The 25,066-nt window shown below is 22.1% G+C and overlaps 3 protein-coding genes across 3 annotated transcripts; 1 reads left to right on the plus strand and 2 right to left on the minus strand.

The window, feature by feature from the left end:
- Positions 1–158: 158 nt before the first annotated feature.
- LOC127287270 (cleavage and polyadenylation specificity factor subunit 4) lies at positions 159–5,339 on the minus strand. Its single transcript, XM_051314110.1, has 4 exons — positions 5,112–5,339; positions 1,460–1,663; positions 879–1,068; positions 159–744 (listed from the first exon to the last, which is right to left on the minus strand). The coding sequence occupies exons 1-4, from the start codon at positions 5,212–5,214 to the stop codon at positions 372–374; spliced, it is 870 nt and encodes a 289-aa protein (XP_051170067.1). The 5' UTR covers positions 5,215–5,339; the 3' UTR covers positions 159–371.
- A 577-nt stretch (positions 5,340–5,916) lies between these two features.
- LOC127287282 (probable nuclear transport factor 2) lies at positions 5,917–15,546 on the plus strand. Its single transcript, XM_051314123.1, has 4 exons — positions 5,917–6,159; positions 6,255–6,323; positions 13,497–13,595; positions 15,156–15,546. The coding sequence occupies exons 1-4, from the start codon at positions 6,052–6,054 to the stop codon at positions 15,267–15,269; spliced, it is 390 nt and encodes a 129-aa protein (XP_051170080.1). The 5' UTR covers positions 5,917–6,051; the 3' UTR covers positions 15,270–15,546.
- Positions 15,547–16,123: 577 nt separating this feature from the next.
- Positions 16,124–24,656, minus strand: LOC127287262 (mitochondrial import receptor subunit TOM70). The gene is made up of 8 exons (XM_051314099.1): positions 24,143–24,656; positions 19,952–20,125; positions 19,567–19,774; positions 19,220–19,358; positions 18,780–19,128; positions 16,897–17,121; positions 16,597–16,817; positions 16,124–16,507 (listed from the first exon to the last, which is right to left on the minus strand). Exons 1-8 carry the CDS (start codon positions 24,386–24,388, stop codon positions 16,348–16,350), a joined length of 1,722 nt encoding a protein of 573 aa, XP_051170056.1. The 5' UTR covers positions 24,389–24,656; the 3' UTR covers positions 16,124–16,347.
- Positions 24,657–25,066: the final 410 nt, after the last annotated feature.

Here is a 25,066-nt window from a genome sequence, read left to right on the forward strand (position 1 = left end):
TTGTGTAAGAGCGTAAGAGGTGGAAAAGATCAAGGAAAGGAAAGAATAGAAGGCAATAAACAGGGAAAGTATGAGAAGAAAAGAGGTTTGGAGGAAGGTAAAATTAGACGAATGGATGAAATGTTTTAAAGTGTTAAGTAAAGGTATAGAGAAGCAACTTATAATAATAAAGTAAAACATTTATTGAAAAAATTAATAGAGAAAAAAAAACTAATGAAAAAAGAAATTTGTATGTTTATTTTACAAATCATTATTTTTCTAGTAAAACCTAGACTTGATATAATTGGAAATTGATTTTTTTTTATGATTATCGTATGACAACATTTATAAATAAATTGGTAAATTACAATTTCATACAACTATTTACAATTCTATCTCCTATCTCCTGATCCACTATTCATTCCAGAATTTGCAGTTCCAGCGTGACTTAAAAATGCTAAATGTCCCTTTGGACATTTATTGGCATAATGTCCCTTTGTACCACATTTGTAACAAGTGACTTCTTCAAGTGGTTTTTGTGGACCTCTAGATGGTGGCATATTACCATGCATTGGTCCATGATGCTGAGGATAAAGTCCACTATCCATATCTTGTTGTCTGACTTGTGATTCTCGCATATCTGGTGGCATTTTATTACAATATATCGCTTTATGTCCAGTTTCACCGCAAAAGTGACATGTGATCATCACCTTTTTGCCTTCTTTAGGTTGCATATCTTGAATGGCTGGTAATTCAAAGCGTGGACTAAAAAATTATTATATTTATTATATTTTCGAATTATTTTCAATATTCTAGAAAGTAAAAGTTAATCCAGAATTTAGATAATGTAAAATTTTAGATGTATTAAATTTCTGCAACATCTATAATTTAGTACTTACTGCATAAATTTGCAAGTCCCTCCATCTGAACAGAAGCCGGCTAAATAAGCCATACAAAGAACTCTTCTAACATGACGATGCCTACAAAGAGGTCCATGCCTACAAAATCCTCTATCGTACCAGGGGCAATCTCGAACTTTTGTTTCTGGATCAATATGTAAAAAGGGACATTCCTTATTGTGACATGCATCTGAAAATAAAGATACCCAATTAAATTTTATATCGTGAACACAAAATTAAAGGTCACTGATTCTGCCATCCAAACTAAAAAGATGCACAAGCGAATCGAAAAAATAAAAAAAAACTAATTTATCCCAAGAACTCGTAAAGTAATTTTTTTTGTAAAAAAAAATGTTCTGGTACAAATAAAGAAATTCTGAATTATTTTACTCTCATCTCAGAAATTAATGATATTTTTAGAAAATCGAATATGAATAGATTTCGTAGAACAAAATATTCTGCGCAGACGCAGAATATATCTACTGCCTTGAACTTCTGGATTAAATTTATCCACACGATGAAAACGAGCTCTTTGTAATAAATATCATCATTATTATATATATAAGTTTTAAAATACTTACTAAAACGTGAGTAAAAATAACATTCGGGCATTTTTGTCATATCGTATTCGTGCAAAAATTCGCATTGATCTCCTTTTTTACAAAGTCCTCGTAGCCAATGTTTACACACAATTGTTCTATCTCCTCGAACATGTCTAAAGGGACAAGAAGCACCTTTATTACAAGTTCCACGTGGATAAAACTGACAAACTGCCGCAATGGATTCTAAAATACAAAAATTTACAATATTATAAAATACAGTATTAGTCACCAACGTTTTTTCTAATTGTATATTTCTAATAAATATTTTTCCCAGGTATGTAAAAAAAATTTTAACTATTTAAAAAAATTTCTCTAACGTCGTTTTATTCAAAATTTTAAATATACCAAATTAAAGTAGAAAATTAAAGATTCAACATGGATTCTTCTTCGAAAATTTTGAGACGACAATTTGCTCCTGGATGGTTTCATTTATTATAATATTTTGAACTTTGAATTTCAAAATATTTTTGTTCATGAGCAATTCCATGGGATGTGATCACAACAATTTTTGATTATTGGAGCAATTAAAAAAAATTGAATCTTTGAGCTTTTATTAAATTTTTCAAAAAATAATGGTATTTTTAAAAGAAAACAAAATATATTTTAGAAATAATAAAATTTATGAAAAATTTGAACCAAAATCTTTGAAAATAATTAAAATGTTTGTCCGTTTTTTACAAATTCGTATTAAAATTTTTGAAAAATGTAATTTTCACTGAATTGTACTTAAATTTTTAAATATAATTGAATTTCAATTTAAATTTTGAAAAATAATTGAATTTCAAATTTAAATTTTTGAAAATAGTTGATTTTAAGTTTATTTTGAATTGAAAATTTTTAAAAGAATTGAATTTTAGTTGATTTAGGATTGAAAATTTTGAAAATAATTGAATTTCAGTTGATTTTGAATAGAAAATTTTTTAAATATTTGAATTTCAATTGAAATTTGGTAAATAATTGAATTGTAGTTTATTGTGAATTGAAATTTTGAAAAATAATTGAATTCTAGTGATTTAGAATTGAAACTTTTGTATATAATTGAATTTCAATTGACAGTGTATTGAAATTTCAATTCAAAATCAACTAAAATTCAATTATTTTCAAAGCATTCCATTCAAAATAATTTAAAATACAATTATTTTCTTCAATTTTAAGTGGAATTCAATAATTTTCCAAAATTTCAATTTGAAATTCAATTAATTTTTCAAAATTTCTATTTAAAATTTACTAAAAGCCAATTATTTTTCACAATTTTCAATTGAAAATCAACTAAAATCAAATTATTATCCAAAATTTCAATTAAAATTCAATTATTACCAAAAATTTTAATTCAAAATCAATTAAAATTCAATGATTATCCAAAATTTCGATTCAAAATTAATTATTATCAAAATTTCCAATCAAAAATCAACTAAAATTAAATTATTATCTAAAATTTCAATTGAAATTCAATTATTACCAAAAATTTTAATTCAAAATCAATTAAAATTCAATTATTATCCAAAATTAATTATTATTAAAATTTTCAATCAAAAATCAACTAAAATTAAATTATTATCCAAAATTTCAATTCAAAATCAAAGAAAATTCAATTATTTTTAAAATTTTCAATACAAAATTAAACAAAATTTTATTATTTTCAAAATTTTTAATTAAAAATCTTTTAAAATTCAATATTTTTCCAAATTTTCAATTTCAAATCAAATAAAATTAAATTATTTTCAAAAATTTCAATTCAAAATCAATTAAAATTCAATTATTATACAAAATTTCAATTGAAATTCAATTATTTTCCAAATTTTCAATTTAAAATCAAATAAAATTCAATTATTTTAAAAATTTCAATTTAAAATCAATTAAAATTCAATTATTTCCCAAAATTTTAATTCAAAATTAATTAAAATTCAATTATTATACAAAATTTTAATTGAAATTCAATTATTTTCCAAATTTTCAATTTAAAATCAAATAAAATTCAATTATTTTCAAAATTTTGAATTCAAAATCAACTAAAATTCAATTATTTTCAAAATCAACTATCTGAAACCATTTTTCAATTAAAAATGATTTTCAAATTATTGTATTTTGTCCACATTTTCTAATAAATTTTTAGTGAAATCATCTAAAATTTTAATTAAAAATCACTTAAAGTTTCAATTAATTTCAAAAATCTCAATTTTAAGTTTTTGATTCGAGGCCTGTGGTTTTATAATTAATATTTAATAGGTATTTGTTGGCCCCTGGTACCTTAAAAATAAATTTTTAAAAATAAATTTTTTTCAAATTACTATCTTATACGAAATTTCCTGGCGGATCATAAATTTTTTGTATTTGTATACAATTTTTGAATCAATATACAACTTTAAAAAAAATTCAGCTTCGTGAATTGAATTTTCGAATTTGGAATTTTAAAGAAACTTATTCCGAAATTTGGAAACACAATTACACAACTTTGGCAAAAATGAGAAAAAGAATTGTCAAAATTTGACACGTCATAAGATTACTATTCAAAAAAAACACTTGAAATCAGAAAAGACCAACTTCAAATTAGGACAGAAGGACAGACCAAGCATTTTATTATTATATAATATTTTATTTAAAATTCTTTGCTAAATTAATTTTTTAATTACTTTAATACAGTTTTTCAACAATTCAGGAAAATAAAAAGTTTTTTAATTAAAAATACTCCAAAATTCTATTATTCTTTAAAGTTTGTAGAAAAAATTTTATCAATTAAAATTTATGAAAGTTTAAATTTAAAATCTTCTAAAATTTAATTACTTCCAAAAACAATGTAACTCGAACTCTTCCAAATTCAATTAGTAATTCAAGCAATTTATTCGAATTAAAAATTTTGGCATAGTTTTTAGTTTAAATGGTGAAAAAAATTTCGGACAATGATTAATAGTTACAGATTTTTAAATTAAATTTTTTTAAAATAATTGAATTCCAGAAGATTTTAAATTTGAAATAAATTTTCTGCAAAATTTAAACTGCTGTAGTTTTATTAAATTTCTGACAATTCAATTTTAGAGTTTTTATTTGAATCTTTTTTTTTTTAGTTTTATGTAAAAAAAAAAGTTTTTGCAAACTTTAGAATCGATTTACAACGAATTTATTGAATTATAAAGATTTTAAATTATTAATCTTTATGAAGAAACCTAAAAATCGTTCTTATGATTATATGATAAATTCTGTATTTTAATTAAAATATTTATGTTTTTAGACGTATCAAATCTACAATCTACAAAAAATATTGATATTATGAATAAAAAAATTTTCTCCGTAAAAATTCTAATATTCGGTAATAAGTTTTCATAGTATAAATTAATTAAAAAAACTATTTACATCTAAGAGTCAAACAATCATTCAAATTAAATTAAGTAATAATAAACATCAATTTCGGTTGTCAATGTTAACTTTGTAGTGTACAAGTAATTATTGTATAATTAAAAAAATACCCTGTGCATGTTAGTATGAATTAAAATTTCTCCAGATAATAATTTATTAATTTTCCATAAAATAGTTAGGTTTTAATATAAAAATTCTTTCTAAGTTATAAAAACTAATGAGTAGAACAATATGAAATGATCATAACCTATAAATTTTTAAATTTAATCAAAATACTTACTATCCATTCCTGTGAATGGTAAAGGAAGAGCCCCATATTGTTCGTCTAATGCTATTTCAATATCAAATCGCATGTGATCAACATTAGCAACTACACACTCCATTTTTTAAAAACAAAAAATAATAATACATTAAAACAACAACCAAATTCCAAATATTTCATTTACTAACACCGGTAAGGTTATATATATATTAAAAACCATTTAAAAACAAGACTGGAAACTTTATTTAGGCAGAGATGGGCATTAGCGCGTCGTCATAACCAAAGTGGTGGAATGTTCGAAATGTGACACTATGCTGAAAGGAGTCCAGAGATGATTGATTTTTGGAAAGCGATTAATTTTCCCGGTCAAATCACTGAATTTGATTGGCTCTGACAAATATTATATTTTCCATGAAAATTGAATCCAGCCGATTGTTTGACCAAAATACTGAAGGTATAAAAGCACCTTTAAGGTACGACCACTGCTTAGCTACTTAAGTAGGGTCGCCATAGTAACACATAAGAGTGAGAGAAATAAAAAACATTCTTTATTCCCCTTACTCTTATACGTTACCATGACGACCCTACTTACTTTAAGGAGCATTCACACCTCAGTTGGCACAAAAAAATTTCAAATAAAATCTACAAATCTTATTTATTTTCCACATTCAGGCTCAAGAGAATAAAAAAAATCTTCTATTAATAAATGCAATCAATTTTGTCTATTTTGTTTGAGAAAAAAAAAATTTCCGCATCCAGACGTGTGAATGATCCATTATACGTATTCATGTGTACGCACCCTAAAGCGTCAAACCACGTGAATTAAAAGGAAATATATAATATTATGTGACAATGACACAACCTACGCAACCGAAGTGATTGTATAAGTTTAAGAATTTTGTCATTATTATTTGTACAAATACTTTATAATATAGGTTAAAATAAATAAATTAGCAAAATGACATTAAATCCGCAGTATGAAGCAATTGGAAAAGGTTTTGTACAACAATACTATGCATTGTTTGATGATCCTAACCAGAGAGGAAATTTACGAATTATGTACAACGTGAGTAAGCTCAATGTTATTTAAATTTTATTCTTATAAATATATTAAATTGGTGAAAAAAAAAATATATATATATATATTTAAAATATTTTTAGAATGAATCATTCATGACATTTGAAGGCAAACAAATCCAAGGTGTTACAAAAATTATGGAAGAATTGAGTGTAAGTATAGAAATCTAAATTGTCTGTATATCAGTGAAAAAAGTTTTACACAACTGTCATTAAACTCGTTACAAAAAAAAGTTAGGTTATGTTCTGTGAACAGCATTGTAAAAGATATTTTTCATTTTTAAAATTTTCCTCTTTTTATTGTTAATTACTGTCTACTAACATTTTTTTCAAATTTTTTCTTTCTATTTAATATATTAAATTTTTTTCAGTATTTTTTTTTAAATATTTACTTTCTATACAATATACGAAGTGCCTATTTCTACGCTAACGTAAGCTGATATTTCAAAACTAAACCTACGCGAAGTGACAGGGAAATGAAAAATTAACGTAAACCGATCTCCCAAAACTAAACCTACGCGAAATGAAAAAAGTTTCGAAAAGTGACACCCGTGGGGTAAGTTTCACTTTTCACTTATCGTAAAAAAAAGAAAAATTCACCATTATTCAGGATCCAAGGAATTTCGCAAAATACTTTCGGCCACATCCACCCCCTCTCGCCAAGGTTTTTTTAAAAAGAAAATCGAGCAGTACCTTACGTGTTTACTATTTTGCATTCACATGTTTTTTACTACGCTAGTGTAATGATGAAGTGTATTTACACTTCGCGTAACTATAGTTTTGGAAATCAGTTTACGTTAGCATAGGTATAGAGCCAGCGTACAATATATTAAATTTTTTTCGGTTCATTTTTTTAAAAACGCTTTCAGAAAATATAAAAGATTTTATATCAGTCTTACCACGGGTAAGGGAATTTTATAAAAGTACTGAAAAAATAACAAATTTCTAAAAATGCTACTAAAATTATAATTACCAAAAAATTTTAATACAAAATCACTTGAAATTTAATTATTTGCAAAAATTTCAATCATTTTTAAAGATTTTGCTTCCTCGTGGAGGAAGCTTTGTAGTCCTTTCGTTTATAAAACTTTTCAAAGTGTCGGAAACAAATTTTTTTCTTTATAGAAACATGTTATATGAGATCCTGATCAATTGTCCGGATGTATGTATGTGTGTGTGGATCCCTTTTTTGTTTAGAAGATAACTTTAACAGGTTTTAATGGATTTAGACAAAATTTGGTATGCTTATTTATCAAATTAATATCTCAAATCTGACCAAAAGATTTTAAAAAATACCCAAAAAAAAAAATTTTATCGTCTTATTTCCAAAAATTTTTTTTTAATCGAAAAAATTTTTAAATAGAAAAATTTAAGGTTATATATATAATAAAATCGTATTTCTTACTTCAAGACGAATCGATCGATATATAAAGTATACATTTGAGGTAAATTTAAAGAATTAATGAAAGTTAAAAAATCAAAAATTCACATTTTGGCTAAAAAATTTTGTGATTTTTTAAATTGAAGTTTATATATGAAATAATTGTATTCCTTACGTCAAGACGAATCGATCAATATATATAAAGTATACATTTGAGTTAAATTTAAAGAATTAATGAAAGTTAAAAAATTAAAAATTCACATTTTGGCAATGAATTTTTGCTTTCTCCACGAGGAAGCAAAATGTTCATGTAATGAACATCTGAATTTACAACTTGTTTATAATATTCTTTGACAATTCAATTATCTGAAAGCATTTTTCAATAAAAAACTTTTAGAATTCAATTTTTGTATGTTATTTCTAATAAATTCTTCATTAAAAGAAATTACTAGAAATTTCTCTTATCATAATTATTATCTGAAATTTAACATTACTTTTGAAAAACTCAATTATATTCAAACTTTCCAATTTTAAAGCTTCTAAAATTTAATTACTTCTAAAATTTTTTTAAATTTAATCATTTTAATTATAACTCTCCTAAAATTCAATTACTTTTAATGATTTTTTTTAATCTTTTTCAAAAATTCAATTATCTGAAACTATTTTTCGCAGGTCGGTGAAGTTCACATTGATTACGATCATCGAAATTTTAAAAACCAAGATACTGCATAAACACAACAAAAAATTACAAAAAAATTCAAAAAAAACATTATACTTAACAAAAAAAATTAAGTTCAACCCTAAATTCATTAGAAAAACTCCCCTAGTATAAGTTTATGCAGTATCTTGGTTTTTAAAATTTCGATGATCGTAATCGATGTGAACTTCACCGACATTTTTTCGCTTAAAAAATTTTCAAATTATTTTATTTTTGTCTGCAATTATTATTAACTATAATAATATTATTAATTATTAACTATAATAATTTCCGTATTCATTCATTCATTCCGTCTGTCCACACTTGAAGTTAGTCGTATTTTGTTCCTTTTGTTTTTCTAAAATTTTGACAATTCTTGATTTCGTAATATTTTATGGTTAACACGACGGATATTTTTATTCATCGTCATTAATTAAGTCATATACTAAGTGACAGTTTAAAGTAAAAAAAAATATTGTTCATTGCGTGCAGCACCAGTATATTTCCTACTTGGTATTTATAGAAAAAAAAGTTTCAATTATAATATAATTTTTATTATTATTTATAAATTTATTATATTATATATACATTTTTTTAAATATAATGATTATTACAGATAATTAGAACATTTTAACTTATAATTATTATTTATCTTTCATTATTTTTTCATTATTCATTATTATTTATTATATATTATTATTCATAAATTTATTATTATTAATTATTAAATTGTTATATTTTTTTATCTATAAACAATATAAAAATAGTTTGCTTTTTTAAAAAAATTTCTATTTGATTTTAATTTTTAATTTAAGTTTAAAGTTTAAAACATTACAAATTTTTTTTAGGTTTTATTTTTTCAAAATTTTTAAATATTTTTTAATTGCTTAATACTTTTTAAAATATAATTAATAATTTTCAGTTAATTTAAACTTCTTTTTGATTACATAATTTTTTAATATTTATTAATTATCAGTTAATTAAATTTTTTGAAAAAAAACATAAATTTAAAATTTTCATTTGCAACGAAATATTTATAGAAAATACAAAAAAATATTTAGCATAATTAATTTTTTGTAATTTAAAAGATTATAAAAAATTCATCGAACATTGACTTTATCAAAAATATTTATTTCTAAAATTTTAATATTTATATTTTAAAATTTTTACTTAAATTTATTTATTTATATAACATCAAACTCATTTTTTTCTGTGTATAAATAAATGATAACGTGAAAATTAGAAATATACCTATTATTAATTTAATACTCCACTGATGCAGAATTATTATTATTATTATTAATATTATTATTTTAAAATAACCATTGCAATTAAAGTTGGACGCGCGCTTGCGCGCGTGTAATTTTGCTAGTATAATAATAAAATGCCTGATCTGTCCTTCTGTCCTAACTTGAAGTTGGCCTTTTCTGATTTCACGTGTTTTTTTTTAATAGTACAAGATAGTAATTTGAAAAAAATTTATTTTTTAGGTACCAGGGGCCAACGAATACCTATTAAATATTAATTATAAAAACACAGGCCTCGAATCAACTTAAAGACACAAAAAGTCGTTTTAGTCGATATTTATTCCAAAAAAAAGTGGATTTGTTTTTTATTTTAACAAAAATATTTTACAGATTTTTAAATAATTTTTTTTTTTTTAATAATAATCCTTTTCGAAGGGTTAAAGTTGAAATTTTTAGAAATAATTAAATTTCAAAAGATATTGTTAATTTTCAAAGAATTATAAAATTTTACAGAACTAAAAATAATTTATCAAACAATTTTTGGAAAACATTTTTTAAATTTAATTGAATTTTCAAAGATTTAAAATTGAGATTTTTGAAATTAATTGAAACTTTAAATGTTTTGTAATTAAAATTTCAGATGATTTCACTAAAAATTTATTAGAAAATGCGGACAAAATACAATAATTTGAAAATCATTTTTAATTGAAAAATGGTTTCAGATAGTTGAAATTTCAAAGAATATTATTATAATAGTTAAAAATAATTTAATTTCCTTACAGTTATAATTGAAATTATTAAATTTCAAAAAAAGAAATTTCGATGGAAAATTTTAGATGCTTTTAAATTCAAGTTATTGAAAATTCAATTAATTTTGAATTCAAATTTTTGAGAATAATTAAACTTTATTTGATTTTAAATTTGGAAAATAATTGAATTTTAGTTCATTTTGAATTGAAAATTTTGGGAAATAATTGAATTTGAATTGAAGTTTTGGATAATAATTTAATTTTAGTTGATTTTTAATTGAGATTTTTGAAAGTAATTGAATTTTATTTGATTTTAAATTGAAAATATGGAAAATAATTGAATTTTAAAAGATTTTGTATTGAAATTTTTTAAAATAATTGAATTTCAATTGAAATTTTGGATAATAATTTAATTTTAGTTGATTTTTAATTGAAAATTTCGATAATAATTAATTTTGAATCGAAATTTTGGATAATAATTGAATTTTAATTGATTTGGAATTAAAATTTTTGGTTATAATTGAATTTGAGTTGATTTTGAATTGAAATTTTGAATAATAATTTAATTTAAGTTCATTTTTGATTGAAAATTTAAATAATTAATTTTGAATAGAAATTTTAGAAAATAAACGACTTTTATTTCATTTTAAATTGAAAATTTTTGATAATTATTGGATTTTTAATTGATTTTGAATTAAAATTTCGGGTAATAATTGAATTTTAGTTTATTTTGAATTGAAATTTTTAAAAAATAATTCAATTTTATTGTGATATTTTTTTTAAAATTATAAACAATTGTTAAATTTCATAAAAATTTTAATTGAAAAATAATTTTGATATAATTGAATTTGTGATGTATTTCATTAAATTTATTAAAAAAAATTAATTTAGTGAAGAATCATTTTAGTTCAAAATTTATTAAATAATTGAATTGAAGAAGATATGAAGAAGATCTAGATTTTATACTAAAAAAATGTATTTTATTTAAATTTTTTTTCAAATTTAAAAAAAATGTCGCATTTTATTAAAATAAGTCCATAAAAGTCGTATTTTTGAAAAAAGTCGGAAAAAGTCGTATAATCCGAGGCCTGTAAACATATAATTTTCATTATTATCATTTAGTATGTAATAATATTCTAATAAATTAAATTATTATTGATAATATTAATCTTTAATTTCTTTATAACAAACAATTAAATACTCAATTTGGCACGCTTGCGCGCGTTTAATTTTGCTACTTTCTAATTAAATTTTTAGTAAAATCATCAAAAAATATCAATTAAAAATCATTTAAAGTTCAATTAATTTCAAAACTCTAAATTGTAAATCAATGAAAATTCAATTACTTTTAAAAAATGTTGTCTAAAATTATTTGATAAATTATTTTTAGTTCTGTAAAATTTAATTATTGTTTTAAAATTAACAAAATCTTTTGAAATTCAATTATTGCTAAAAAATTTCAACTTTAACTCTTCCAAAATTATTATTTTTAAAAAAAAATTTTATTTAAAAATCTGTAACACTTGATTAAGTATTGCGTCAAATTTTTTTGACCATCAAAACTAAAAACTGAAAAAATTTTAAATTCGAATAAATTGCTTACATCAGACTTCAAAAAATTATAAAAATGGAACTTTAAGAATATTTTTTTAGAATTTGTCCTACTTAATTAAAATTTTGAGAATTTGTCTTAGTTCGATTCTGAAATATTCGAAATAAATTTTCTTCATAATATTTTTATAGAATTATTCTCATTACAGAATTAATAAAATTAATTTAATATCTAATAACATTCGTTAATTAAAGTAAAATATTTATTAACCAATAAAGTTTGTTAAAATAAAAAAATCGACTTTTTCGACTTTTTTAGAATATAAATGGATAATAATAAAAATTTGGGACGCATGAATAAGCTCTAAAACAAATCTGTTAGAAGTTACATTTGATAGAATTTTAATCAACAGAATATTAATTTGCCAGAAAGTCAATTTGATAGAATTTTAATTTGCCAGAAAGTCAATTTCATCGAATTTTAATTTGCAAAAAAACAATTTGATCGAAATTTAATTTGTGCGAAACGTTTTTTCATAGAATTTTAATTTAGCAGAAAGGTAATTTAATAGAATCCTAATGTAGTAGAATCAAAATTTGACATGAATTTACCTTACCAGAAAGTATATTTGTTCGAACATTAATTTGTCAGAAACTCAATTTCATCGAAAATCAATTTAAAATTGACCAATAGGAAATAATCAAGAAAATTGTGATTGGTTAATTTTAAAATTCGCGCCGAAATATTTCGGTCAAATTGATTTTCGGTGAAATTGAGTTTCTGGCAAATTAATATTCGAACAAATGTACTTTCTTGTAAACTAAATTTCTATCAAATTTTGATTCTGCTATATTAGGATTCTATTAAATTACCTTTCTGCTAAATTAAAATTCTATGAAAAAACGTTTCGCACAAATTAAATTTCGATCAAATTGTTTTTCTGCAAATTAAAATTCGATCAAATTGACTTTCTGGCAAATTAAAATTCTATCAAATTGGAATTCTACCAAATTAATGTTCGGTCAAATTAACCTTGTGGGAAATTAATATTTGAACAAATATACATTCTGGTAAAGTAGATTTCTGTCAAATTGTTTTTCTGTACTATTAATATTCTATAAAACAAAGTTTCGGGAAAATTTAAATTCGGTGAAATTTAATTTCTGGCAAATTAAAATTCGACCAAATTTAATTTCAATCAAAATGATTTTCTGCACAATTAAAATTCAATCAAATTGACTTTCTGTCAAATTAATATTCTGCTGATTAAAATTCTATCAAATGTAACTTCTAACAGATTTGTTTTAGAACTTATTCATGGGTCCCAAAAATTTGCTCAATACAAAATTTTTATTTCAACAAACAAGTAAAAACATAGAAAATTCCAAAAGTAAAAAAGAAAAAGAAAAATTGGGTTCAAATCTGAACTATGTAAAAAAGGTGCAGCTGATAAAAAAATATAATTTCTTTAAATTAAACTTGACATGTAATAGACTATTTCTTTTTTTTAAAATCTCTTTTTTTGAATTGGCTAAATATTCTTATTTTTAATCTAAAATTGAACAAAAAATCTAAAATCAAAATCAAAATCTACTGTAATCCCTGTTATTTACTTTCTCTGAATATAATTTTTCTCTTTTCAAATATACAGAAGCTTTTAAGAATGCAAAAAATGAAAAATAAATTGCGATTTATTTCAGAATTTGAGGTTTCAAAAAATCAATCGAATGATCACGACCGTTGATTCTCAACCAATGTTGGATGGTGGGATACTAATTAATGTTTTAGGAAGGTTGCAAGTGAGTATTTTCAATTAATATTATTATTATTATTTTATTTTTGTAACAACTGAATCAAAAAATATGAAAATTATTCTATTTATCATAATACTTTGAATTTATCACTCGGTAATATTTTCATTAATAAAAATGATACTATATTGATAATTGTGAGTTAAAGTATAGTGATAGAATGATCGATATTGTATCGTTTTCATTTTTATAATTATTTAAAAGTGAAATTAATCGATTTCCCGGCAATACGCATAATTTTTGAAACCTGATTTTATTCACTTAGGTTTTGTAAACATTACACTAAAAAAAAGTAACTATTTGGCTATATAGTTAAAATGAACTTAACAGGAATGACAAGAATTTCAATTATTTAAAGAAATAATAAAACACAATGCTAATTGCATTAATGTCAAATTATTTGGAGATCGTAATTTCAAACAACAAGGATTCCAAATAAAGATAACTATGACTTTGAATTTAACATTAACAATGAAAAATTATTAAAAATAATATTAGTTTCATTAACAGTGAATCATACTTTTATTTCATTTCATTTTTCATTTTCAATAATGACGAAAATCGGGTATTTCATATCCTAAACGTATTTAGTATCCTCCGACTTTGATTTTTAATTTAAGGAGATAACACAATTATTTAGAAGCTAAAACGATATTTTTGAGCCTTAAAGTCGGTTCGAGGCCTGTAATTATTCTAATTATTTACATAACACTGTGAATAAATATATTTAATATAACAATTTTAATATTTTAATATAACAAATATTTGTAATTAACAAACATAGAACATAGAATTTTATATAATAAAGTAGGTTTGTCAAAATAAAAAATCCGTTAAAGGAAAATTTAATCGTATGAAAGACGGTGAAATGCAAATTTTCTTAAATAATAATCTCATTAAATGCAAAAATAAAAAACATTTAATAAAATTTAAATTATTTTGAAAAATTCAATCAAATAATACAAATTATCTCTAAATATTTAGGTTAAAGAATTATAAAATTTATTTATTTATTGAAAATATACGGGCAAAGCCCATTAAAAAAATTTATTTTTTAAATGTTTGACACAAAAATATTCCATATATATTAATATTTTAAAAAGTTTAAACCGTTTATTAAATATTAATATTAAATTAAAATATTGAAAATAATTGCAATTATTGTTTTGCAAATATTTTTAATTTTTATTTATTCTATTCAGTTTTAAATAAAATTCTTTAATATTTCAGAAACTTCCTGTAAATTTACAATTTTTTTATTCCTTATTTTTTTACTTTACTGAAGCATTAAATTAAAAAGAAACTAATTTCTAAACTAATTTTTGAAAAAAAAACAAAAAAAGGTCATTAATTTTTGAAAAATTACTCATTATATGTTTTATGAATAACTGTGATAAATTAAAAAAAAATATTGGCCTTTATTATTTTAATTTAATTAGTTATTTAAGAAAAAGTATGATTGAATTAGAACATTAAATAAATTATTAATTGAAAAATATATTGTTAAATTTACTGAAAATAAAGTTTTAAAATTTATTTATTTTACAGACTGATGAAGATCGACCACATGCTTTTATTCAACTTTTTGTATTGAAACCATTAGACACTACATTCTTTTGTCAACACGATATTTTTCGACTAAGTATTCATGACACTGCCTGATTCGAATAAGTTTATTTGGATTTAATTTTATAGGACCACATGCATAATAATGCACGTTCATCATAATTTTAATCATAATGCATTGAAACTACATCCGAAGTATGTATACTTATTTTCAGATTCAATTCTTTTTATAAAATATATATATATATCACAATGCAGTCGGAAAATTTTTAATACACTGTTTATATATAAATAAAGAAAAAAGAAAGATTTGCTTCAAAGAATATTGTAATTTGAAAATTTCAAATAAAATGAGTTTGTTACTAATCTACAATTTTGTTAAATATTTTTTATACCTTCCACTCACTTTTTCGAGGCTTCTTTATTTTTTTTTAGTCAATTTGATATTTTTCCAGTACTTTCCATAAAATTCCCTGATTTTCCTGACCCGTGGCAATCCTGAATCTTCCTTCTTTTTCTATTATTTTTGAAATTATATTCCGTTTAAAATTAGTCAAATCTCAATTCTTATTATAATTTTTATAAATTTATAATTTTTTAAATATAAATTTTTTACTATTGAAATACCATTTCATAATTTTGTTTTTTTGTAGTAGTTGCAACGATAATTTGATGAATTTTAGATTTAGAATATGTTCAGATTTAAAATAACTATAATAAAAATTTTGATAAATTTTTTAATAATTCTTTTTAACTTACAAATAATAAATAAATTTAGAAATGTAATAACTATAAATTTAGAGAAACTGGTGTATATTTTTTTTTCTTTTTTTTTTTTTGGTTTTAGCTTACAATTTAAAAAATAAACAATATCATCGTATATACATAACAATGCAAAGATATCGTGATCTTATTTAAATGCAAACGGCACCTAGAATAAATTTCATTAATTAGATTTGATTATAGTCTATTGAAAAATTATAATTACAATTTACAAGTACAATTATTATTGTGAATCTTCCGATGCGAAACTTGCATGTCAGTCTAAATAAATGCATAAAAATTATATTTTCATCTATTGAGTGCATTATATGAAGTTTTTTTTTTTTGTATTTAATGTTTAAAACAACAAATATCAACAATATAAATAAAAAATTTCTTCTTTTGGAGACATTCAATGGATGTTTGAAACAAGATTCATTCCTGGTCTTTCAAAAACAGTTAATTGAGTTTTTGCAGCATCTTTTAGACTAAAAATATGTGTCACTTCCATTGTTGTTCGTCCTAACATGAGAGCCTTATCAAAAAGATTAATAGCTTCTTTAAGATTACCCCTATTAATAAAAAAGAATTTTTATATATTAAACAAAGAAATATATTTAGAAAAAAATATGCTATAATTAGTAATTTAGATTTCTTGTACCTTTGTACTTCAATACTTCCTAAAGTTTCATATCCAAATTCACACTTATCATCTAATTCTAAGGCCTTTTTTATATATTCCACAGCTTTATCTATATTTGTATTCCAATGAAGTTGTAATAAACCTTTGTGAACATAAATTGTTGCATTTTGTGGATCTTTTTCCATAGCTTTAGTAAAGTATTCATCTGCTTTTTCATATTCTTGGGAATCGCATAAAATCTAAAATAAGAATGATACAGAATTAAAGAAGGGAAGGGAGTAAAATTAAAATATAAGAAAATAAAAGAATGATAAATACCTGTGCATATAATGTGTAACATTCTGAGCAATCCGGGAATTTTTCAAATGCCTTTTGAAAATCTGACATTGCTGATGCCAATAAATATTGATCTTTTTTTGTAGCTGCGTAACGATAATCTGCATAACATTTTTGTACATAAATAAGACCAGAGTTTGGATGGAGTTGTGAAGCTTTTTCAAAATCAGCTTTAGCCTCATCTATTCTCTCCAATAGAAGATTAACCTGCGTTTGAGAAGAACATTATATTATATTTATTAATTATTAATACAGGCCTCGGATTATATTACTTTTTCGACTTTTTTTTTTTTTTTTTGAAAATACGACTTTTTTCGACTTATTTTCATAAAATGAGACTTTTTCTAATTTTTTTTTACAAAAATTTTAAACAAAATATGTCTTTTTTTAGTATAAATCTTTCTTATTTCAATTATTTAACAAATTTTTAAGTAAAATTTTTCTCTAAATTAATTATTTTTAATAATTTTAATCAAATTCTTTACCAAAAAAAATTTAATTATTTTTAAAAGTTTCCATCTAAAACTTTCCGAAATTTAATAATTTTAACCACAACTCTTCCGAAATTCAATTATTTTTTATGATTTTTATAATATTCTTCAAAAATTCAATTCTTTGAAAGCATTTTTTAAATTAAAAAATTTTAAAGAACCATTTTTGTCTGTACTTTCTAATAAATTTTTCATCAACAGAAATCACCAAAAATTTGAATTAAAAATCACTAGAAGTTGAATTAATTTCAAAAATATGAATTGTAAATCTTTAAAAAATTTAATTTTTTTTTAAAAAATGTAATCTAAAATTGAACCGCCGGCGACCAAAATTGCTTAAGCGTGACTTTCGTTGGCCCCGCGTTCAGCGAGTCTCCAGCTATTCTGGGGGCCAATGAAAACCTCGCGTAAGCCCTTTTTGTCGCCGGCGGTTCAATTGTTTGATAAATTATTTTTAATTCTGTAAAATTTAATTAAAATTGTCTGAAATTTAACAAAATCTTTTGAAATTTAATTATTTCTAAAAAATTTAACTATATAACTCTTCCAAAGTTCAATTATTTTTCATAATTTTAATATTTCTTTAAAAATCCAATTATTTAAAAAAGATTCAAATAAAAACTCTAAAATTGAATTGTTTTCAGAATTTGTTTTTAGAAATTTTTCCTACTTCATTAAAATTTTAAAAATTTGCGTCTTAGTTCGATTCTGAAATAATCGAAATAAATTTTCTTGATAATATTCCTATAGAATTATTCTTATTAAGGAATTAATAAAATTGATTTGATGTCTAATAACATTAGTTATTTAAAGTAAAATACTTTTAACTAATTTTTAATTTAAATTAAAAATTCGACTTTTTTGCACCTTAAAGTCGATCCGAGGCCTATTAATATTATATTATTTTATATATTTATAATATTATAATGACACAGTGTTACAAAAAAACACCCCCCAATTTTGATTTCAGAGCCATAAAGGAAAATAAGGAAAAAATGACAATTTCCGAACTTTCTTTGGACTTTTCTTTTGTAAATATTACTTTTAACAAAAAACATAACAAATATGGATTGAAAAGCCCTGCTTTTCAGTTTCAAAATAAAAAAAAAAATTTTTAATTACAAGGGTTTTTCATAAACATACGTGAAAACGGTTTTTTGGTTCTAAATTCAAAATTAGAGGGTGTTAGGGAAATTTTTAATATACCATTCTTCTTAGTTTTTTGTTCCCTACAAACTCCAGTAGGTCCGATAAAAAGTTTTTTTTCAACTTCTTTTTTGTAACAGAGTGTAATTAATTTATAATATTACATTTATATTAAGTACATAGTACCTTAAATAGTTTAAAAATTAAAAAAAAAAGAAATTCACATACTTGTGCTCGATTATGATATATGTCACCACAATTGGGATTAAGTTCAACTGCCATGGTAAAGTCGCAAAAACTTTTTTCTGGATTCTCAAGTTGAACATGCATACTAGCTCTTTTAATTAATGCATTTACTTTTAAATCATTATTCGCACAATCACTCGTTATAACCTTATCAAGATCGGAAATTGCTTTATCGTGTTCTCCAAGTAATAGATGAAATGTACCACGAAGAAGATGAACTTTCATTTGAAGATCATCATCTGCTTGTGAACTTTCTAATTCCTTATTGCAATGTGGAATAACATTTTCATAATTTTGATTTTTAACACATTGAACAGCCTTTGCGTACTCACTAAAAAGTATAAAATTAATTTCTCATATATAAAAGTCAATTTAAATTTACAATTTGAATGATTTTTAAAATATTATTGAAAAATGCTTACGATGTAAGATTCTGAGATATGAGATCATATTCTTTTAGAATTGGATCATCACGTAAAGCTTCAAAATATGTTTTAATAAAATGTTTACTAGGCATGACCGATTCTTTTGTGGCCATAAATTCTTGAGCATGTTGTCTACCTGTAAAATTGTAACATGTACAATGAAAAATTTACTGTTTTTTCTAAGACGTATGAATAAGCTCCAAAAATTAATTTTTAGAATTCTAAATTATAAAAATTTGATTAAAAGGAATTTCTTTTAATTAAATTCTAGAGCACAAAATCAAAACTATGTCCATCTTGGGATCCTCTCCACTAATTAAATAGGAATAAATTTGAATGTTTACCAAGTTCTTTTAATAATTTATCAGCCAATATTAATGAAGATTCATTTGTAAACTGCTCGAGTATACAAGCAGCAGTGATGTCTTCTAATGCTGTTTCCAAGTCTTTACATTTTTCAAGAGCACGTGCTCTACGTATTAAGGCTTTTACATATCTGGGATTTAGCTCTAAAGCTTTACTACAATCCGCCTTTACTGCACTATATTTATTCTTTAAAATAATAATTTTTTGTAACAGTTGAAAAAAATTTCTACAATATAATCTTTATTATGTTATTTATTATTTGTTTTATATATTCGCTTATTCATTGTAACTTTCGTTTTAAATATATAGTAAATTTTTAATGCTATAAAGAAATTAATTAATGAATATATTAAAATTATTTACCAATTTATCATATGCTGCTGCTCTGTTTTGATAAAAAATTGAAAGCACTGATGGATTTTCCTCTAAGCAGATTTCAATTGCTTTGGTATAATGTAAAATCGCTTCGTCATATTTTCCATCACTGAAGTACTTGTTTCCCATTTGTTTAAACCTTTGAGCCTTTTCCATAGGATCCTGAAATAAAAAATAATAATAATTTAAATTATCTTTTACGGTTAATATCCAAAATATTAACTTATTTTAAAAAAAATTGTAGTAATAAAATTTTGACGAAATTCACTCCTTTTTAACGAAATTAACTTTTATTTTTCAGTTTGATCAATTTGGCCTTTTTTAAAATTTTATTTTCAAATAAAACATGATTATTCCATAAAAATCATGAATTAGAAATTTCATTTTTCTAATTATTTGACAGAAATTTTATTGTAATACATTTTTACAGAATTTTTAGAATTTTTACAGAATAAATATCTGGTAGAATAATTTAGGCGCTAATTTTCAAATCTATAGATTTTTTATTCTTTTGCAATTTCGGATAAATGAAGATTCCGATGAATTGGAATTTCTGATATTTAAAAATTCGACTCAGTATTAAAATTCTGTTAAATGAGAATCATGTTAAATTAAAATTCGGTAAAATTAGAATTCTTTTATACAAAAAGTTAGATAAAGAGAAATTCAGTGAAATAAAAATTCTGCATTTAAAAATTCTGTATATAAAAATTATGTTTAAAAATTCAACAGGGTGTCTAACAACTGCTAGGAAAAAAATTCCCTGACTTTTCCCTGACCTAAATTACACTAAAAAATTTTTATTTTGATCAAATAAAATTTATTTTGATACAATAAAATCATTTACCTGTCTATTATTCACTAATTTAATATGTATTTGTGCCAAATAAATAATGTTTCGTAAAAAATAAAGAAAATTTTTTTTAACAGGATTGTTATTTTAGTAAATTTTGATTTATCAACATATTTACTTAACAGAATTGTCATTGAATAAATTTAACAGAATTTCTATTTAACAAAGTTTTTATTAAAGAAAATTTAATTCGAACTAAATCTTATTTAACAGAATTATCATTTAAGAAAAATTCAACTTAGTTCTTTTTTTGTCAATTTTTATAGATATAAATTTCATTAAATTGAAATTATAGTAATTTAAAATTTTAAAAAAGTATTAGAAAAAATGCTTTATAAGAGTTTTGCTAAATAGAAATTCTTTTAAATCGAATTTTAATTGAATGTAAATTCTTCGATATGAAAATATGGCATAATATAAAATCCACTTTATACCATTTTGCTAAATATAAATTCGATAATTTAATATTCGACGCCGTATAAATTTTTATAAGTTAAATGTGGGTATTAGCAGTAAATAATAAATTATTCGTATTAATGAATAATTTACTTTATTTGAAGTTGAACCGATAAAATAAAATTGTATCAAATAATTTTTATTTATATTAAATAACCAAATATTTCACTGAAATAATTAATTAATTAGTGACTAATTAATTACTTAATGAATATAAACAATATCATATGCTTAATAATTGAGTGTGAAGGCCAACTTTTTAATTTGCATTTGCTTTGGGAAAAAAGTAAAAAAAATTTTGAAACTAATAATTACTTTAATTTATTTATAAAAAATTCCAGAAAATTAAAGAAATTCCCTGACTTCCGTGACCGTTAGACACACTGTTCAATTAAAAAAAAATTATGTTAATTGATAATTCGAAAAATAAAAATTCCTCTAAAAAAATTCTTTTTATTTTAAACACAAAGATTAATTATCACTAGCAAAATTAAACGCGCGCAAGCACGCCAAGTGGAGTATTTAATTGTTTGTTATAAAGAAATTAAAGATTAATATTATCAATAATAATTTAATTTATTAGAATATTATTACATATTAAATAATAATAATGAAAATTATATGTTTACAGGCCTTGGATTATATGACCTTTTCCGACTTTTATGGACTTATTTTAATAAAATGCGACATTTTTTTTTACATTTGAAAAAAAATGTAAATAAAATACATTTTTTTAGTATAAAATGTAGACCTTCTTCAGATCTTCTTCAATTCAATTATTTAACAAATTTTTAACTAAAATGATTCTTCACTAAATTAATTATTTTTAATAATTTTAATTAAAAACATCAAAACCTCAATTATATCAAAATTATTTTTCAATTAAAATTTTTATGAAATTTAACAATTGTTTATAATTATAATAATTATTACCCGAAATTTTAATTCAAAATCAATTAAAAATCCAATAATTATCCAAAATTTTCAATTTAAATTTAATTATTTACCAAGTTTTGAATTTAAAATCAAATAAAATTCAATTATTTTCTAAAATTTCTATTCAAAATTAATTATCCAAATTTTCAATCATAAATGAAATTAAATTAAATTATTATCCAAAATTTCAATTCAAAATCAACTCAAATTCACTTATTACCAAAAATTTTAATTTAAAATCAATTAAAATTCAATTATTATCCAAAATTTCGATTCAAAATTAATTATTATCAAAATTTTCAATCAAAAATCAACTAAAATTAAATTATTATCCAAAATTTCAATTCAAAATCAAAGAAAATCCAATAATTATCCAAAATTTTCAATTTAAAATTTAATTATTTACCAAGTTTTCAATTTCAAATCAAATAAAATTAAATTATTTTCTAAAATTTCTATTCAAAATTAATTATCCAAATTTTTAATTAAAAATGAACTTAAATTAAATTATTATCCAAAATTTCAATTATAATTCAATTATTTCCCAAAATTTTCAATTCAAAATGAACTGAAATTTAATTATTTTCCAAATTTAAAATCAAATAAAATTTAATTATTCTCAAAAATTTGAATTCAAAATTAATTGAATTTTCAATAATTTGAATTTAAAAGCATCTAAAATTTAATTATTTCTAAAATTTTCCATCGAAAATTTTTTTTTGAAATTTAATAATTTCAATTATAACTCTAAGGAAATTCAATTATTTTTAACTATTTTAATAATATTCTTTTAAAATTCAACTATCTGAAACCATTTTTCAATTAAAAATGATTTTCAAATTATTGTATTTTGTCCGCATTTTTTAATAAATAAATTAAAATAAATTTAATAAATTATTTTTAGTTCTGTAAAATTTAATGATTGTTTGAAAATTAACAATATCTTTTGAAATTTAATTATTTCTAAAAATTTAAACTTTAACCCTTCGAAAAGGATTATTAAAAAAAAAAAATTTTTTATTTAAAAATCTGTAAAATATTTTTGTTAAAATAAAAAACAAATCCACTTTTTTTGGAATATAAATCGACTAAACGGACTTTTTGTGTCTTTAAGTTGATTCGAGGCCTGTGTTTTTATAATTAATATTTAATAGGTATTCGTTGGCCCCTGGTACCTTAAAAATTAATTTTAAAAAATAAAGTTTTTTCAAATTACTATCTTGTACGAAATTTCCTGGCGCATCTTTTTTCTCATCATAAATTTTTTGTATTTGTATACAATTTTTGAATGAATATACAACTTTAAAAAAAATTTCGTTGGTAAACGTTGTGTACTTCAGCTTCGTGAATTGAATTTTCGAATTTGGAATTTTAAAGAAACTTATTCCGACCAAGCAACCAAGCATTTTATTATTATATAATAATAATTTTTATATTATAGAAAATTATACTTGTGTTTTTACAAATAAATAAATAAAAATTGATCTGATTAAAATACAAAATAAATCAAAAGATCTGGGAAAAAATGTTATAAAGCCGCTACCTGCAATTTCAATTTGAATAAATTGCGCATCATTTCTGTTTATCCAGACGAAATTTATATTACATCAGATTTTTATATTAATATTGTAATTAAATTATTAATACTGTAATAAATATAGAAAAAGTAAAACTTCGAACAAATTTTGTAAAGAAAAAAATAAATAACGTCATTTTAAAAGAAGAAGAAGAAGAATATTTTAAAATATTAGATTAGATTAGAATTTATATTTTCTCCATTTAGTTATTAAAAAATTTTACAATTTTTTCCCCGCAAACTTAAAAAAATGAATAAAGATAAAAATAGTGAATAAAAAATAGTAATTTAAAGCAATAAACAAAATTAAAATTAAAAGTATTATAATATAAAATATTTGCGAAAATAAAAACTTAACCTCACTTGGATGTTCCGCTAAATTAGAAGTGACATCACCATCAATGGATATTTGCTTATCTGATTTTGTTAAATGTTCATTAAGACCATCTTTTGATTTATCTCTCGGTGATTTTAATGATGATTTTGAATTATTCTTGTAATACACATAACCAAGTCCAAGTGCAACCGGTGCACCAACAACTAAAGCAAGTTGCCATTTCGGAATTGGGTTACTGATACTACTCGCCCAACTAGAAGAAGTCATCTTCGCAAATAATTAGCGAGTAATTTTTCTTTTTAAATAAAAAAATACTGGAATAATTCAATTTTATAAACACTTTTTTATTAAATTTCTTTAAAATCTTCTCTATTTAAGAATAATCATGGCACTTGCTCCATACTCCAATGTTTAATATATATATATATTGTGTAAAAATTTTTTTAAAAAAGTTTACAATTTTAAATGTCTTAATTTTTATTGTTACAGAAATTTTTTTAAAATTTTAGTGAATTTTTAAATAAAAAAAAATAAATAAGTACAAAACAACAATCCATGAGAAAAATTTTTCTTTTCTTTATAATAAAAAAAAACTACATACACATGTGACTAATCCATAGACATTGAGTATAGAAGGAATAGTCAACTGAATTCAGTGTTGGGAATGATAAGAAAACATAAGTAGAAACCCCCCATATGTGACACTTCCCCTACATACTTTTTCCATAATTATAAAATAACCTTAGGCTGCAGTCCCATGGCAGCGTTTTGCGTTGCGTTTTGTCACTAGACCATGAGTGTAAAAGAGATGCAGATATATGTTTGCTATGTTTACACTCAGGGTCTAGTGACAAAACGCAACGCAAAACGCTGCCATGGGACTGCAGCCTTAGGCTTCAGTCCCATGGCAGCGTTTTGCGTTGCGTTTTGTCACTAGTTGCTTAA

This window comes from Leptopilina boulardi, unplaced genomic scaffold (genome assembly GCF_019393585.1).
Source record: "Leptopilina boulardi isolate dan_hultmark-lab unplaced genomic scaffold, ZJU_Lbou_2.1 LbouV2_368, whole genome shotgun sequence".
Taxonomy (NCBI): domain Eukaryota; kingdom Metazoa; phylum Arthropoda; class Insecta; order Hymenoptera; family Figitidae; genus Leptopilina; species Leptopilina boulardi.

Coding starts and splice junctions, on each gene's coding strand:
- LOC127287270 (XM_051314110.1), bottom strand. CDS start 5,214: ATGGAGTGTGTAGTTGCTAATGTTGATCACATGCGATTTGATATTGAA. Junction 1,664..5,111: donor ACCATTCACAGGAATGGATA/GTAAGTATTTTG, acceptor TTTGTATTTTAG/AATCCATTGCGGCAGTTTGT. Junction 745..878: donor GGGACTTGCAAATTTATGCA/GTAAGTACTAAA, acceptor ATAATTTTTTAG/TCCACGCTTTGAATTACCAG.
- LOC127287282 (XM_051314123.1), top strand. CDS start 6,052: ATGACATTAAATCCGCAGTATGAAGCAATTGGAAAAGGTTTTGTACAA. Junction 6,160..6,254: donor ATTTACGAATTATGTACAAC/GTGAGTAAGCTC, acceptor AAATATTTTTAG/AATGAATCATTCATGACATT. Junction 6,324..13,496: donor AAATTATGGAAGAATTGAGT/GTAAGTATAGAA, acceptor GATTTATTTCAG/AATTTGAGGTTTCAAAAAAT.
- LOC127287262 (XM_051314099.1), bottom strand. CDS start 24,388: ATGACTTCTTCTAGTTGGGCGAGTAGTATCAGTAACCCAATTCCGAAA. Junction 19,775..19,951: donor CAGCAGCATATGATAAATTG/GTAAATAATTTT, acceptor ATTATTTTAAAG/AATAAATATAGTGCAGTAAA. Junction 17,122..18,779: donor TATATCATAATCGAGCACAA/GTATGTGAATTT, acceptor TCTCAAACGCAG/GTTAATCTTCTATTGGAGAG.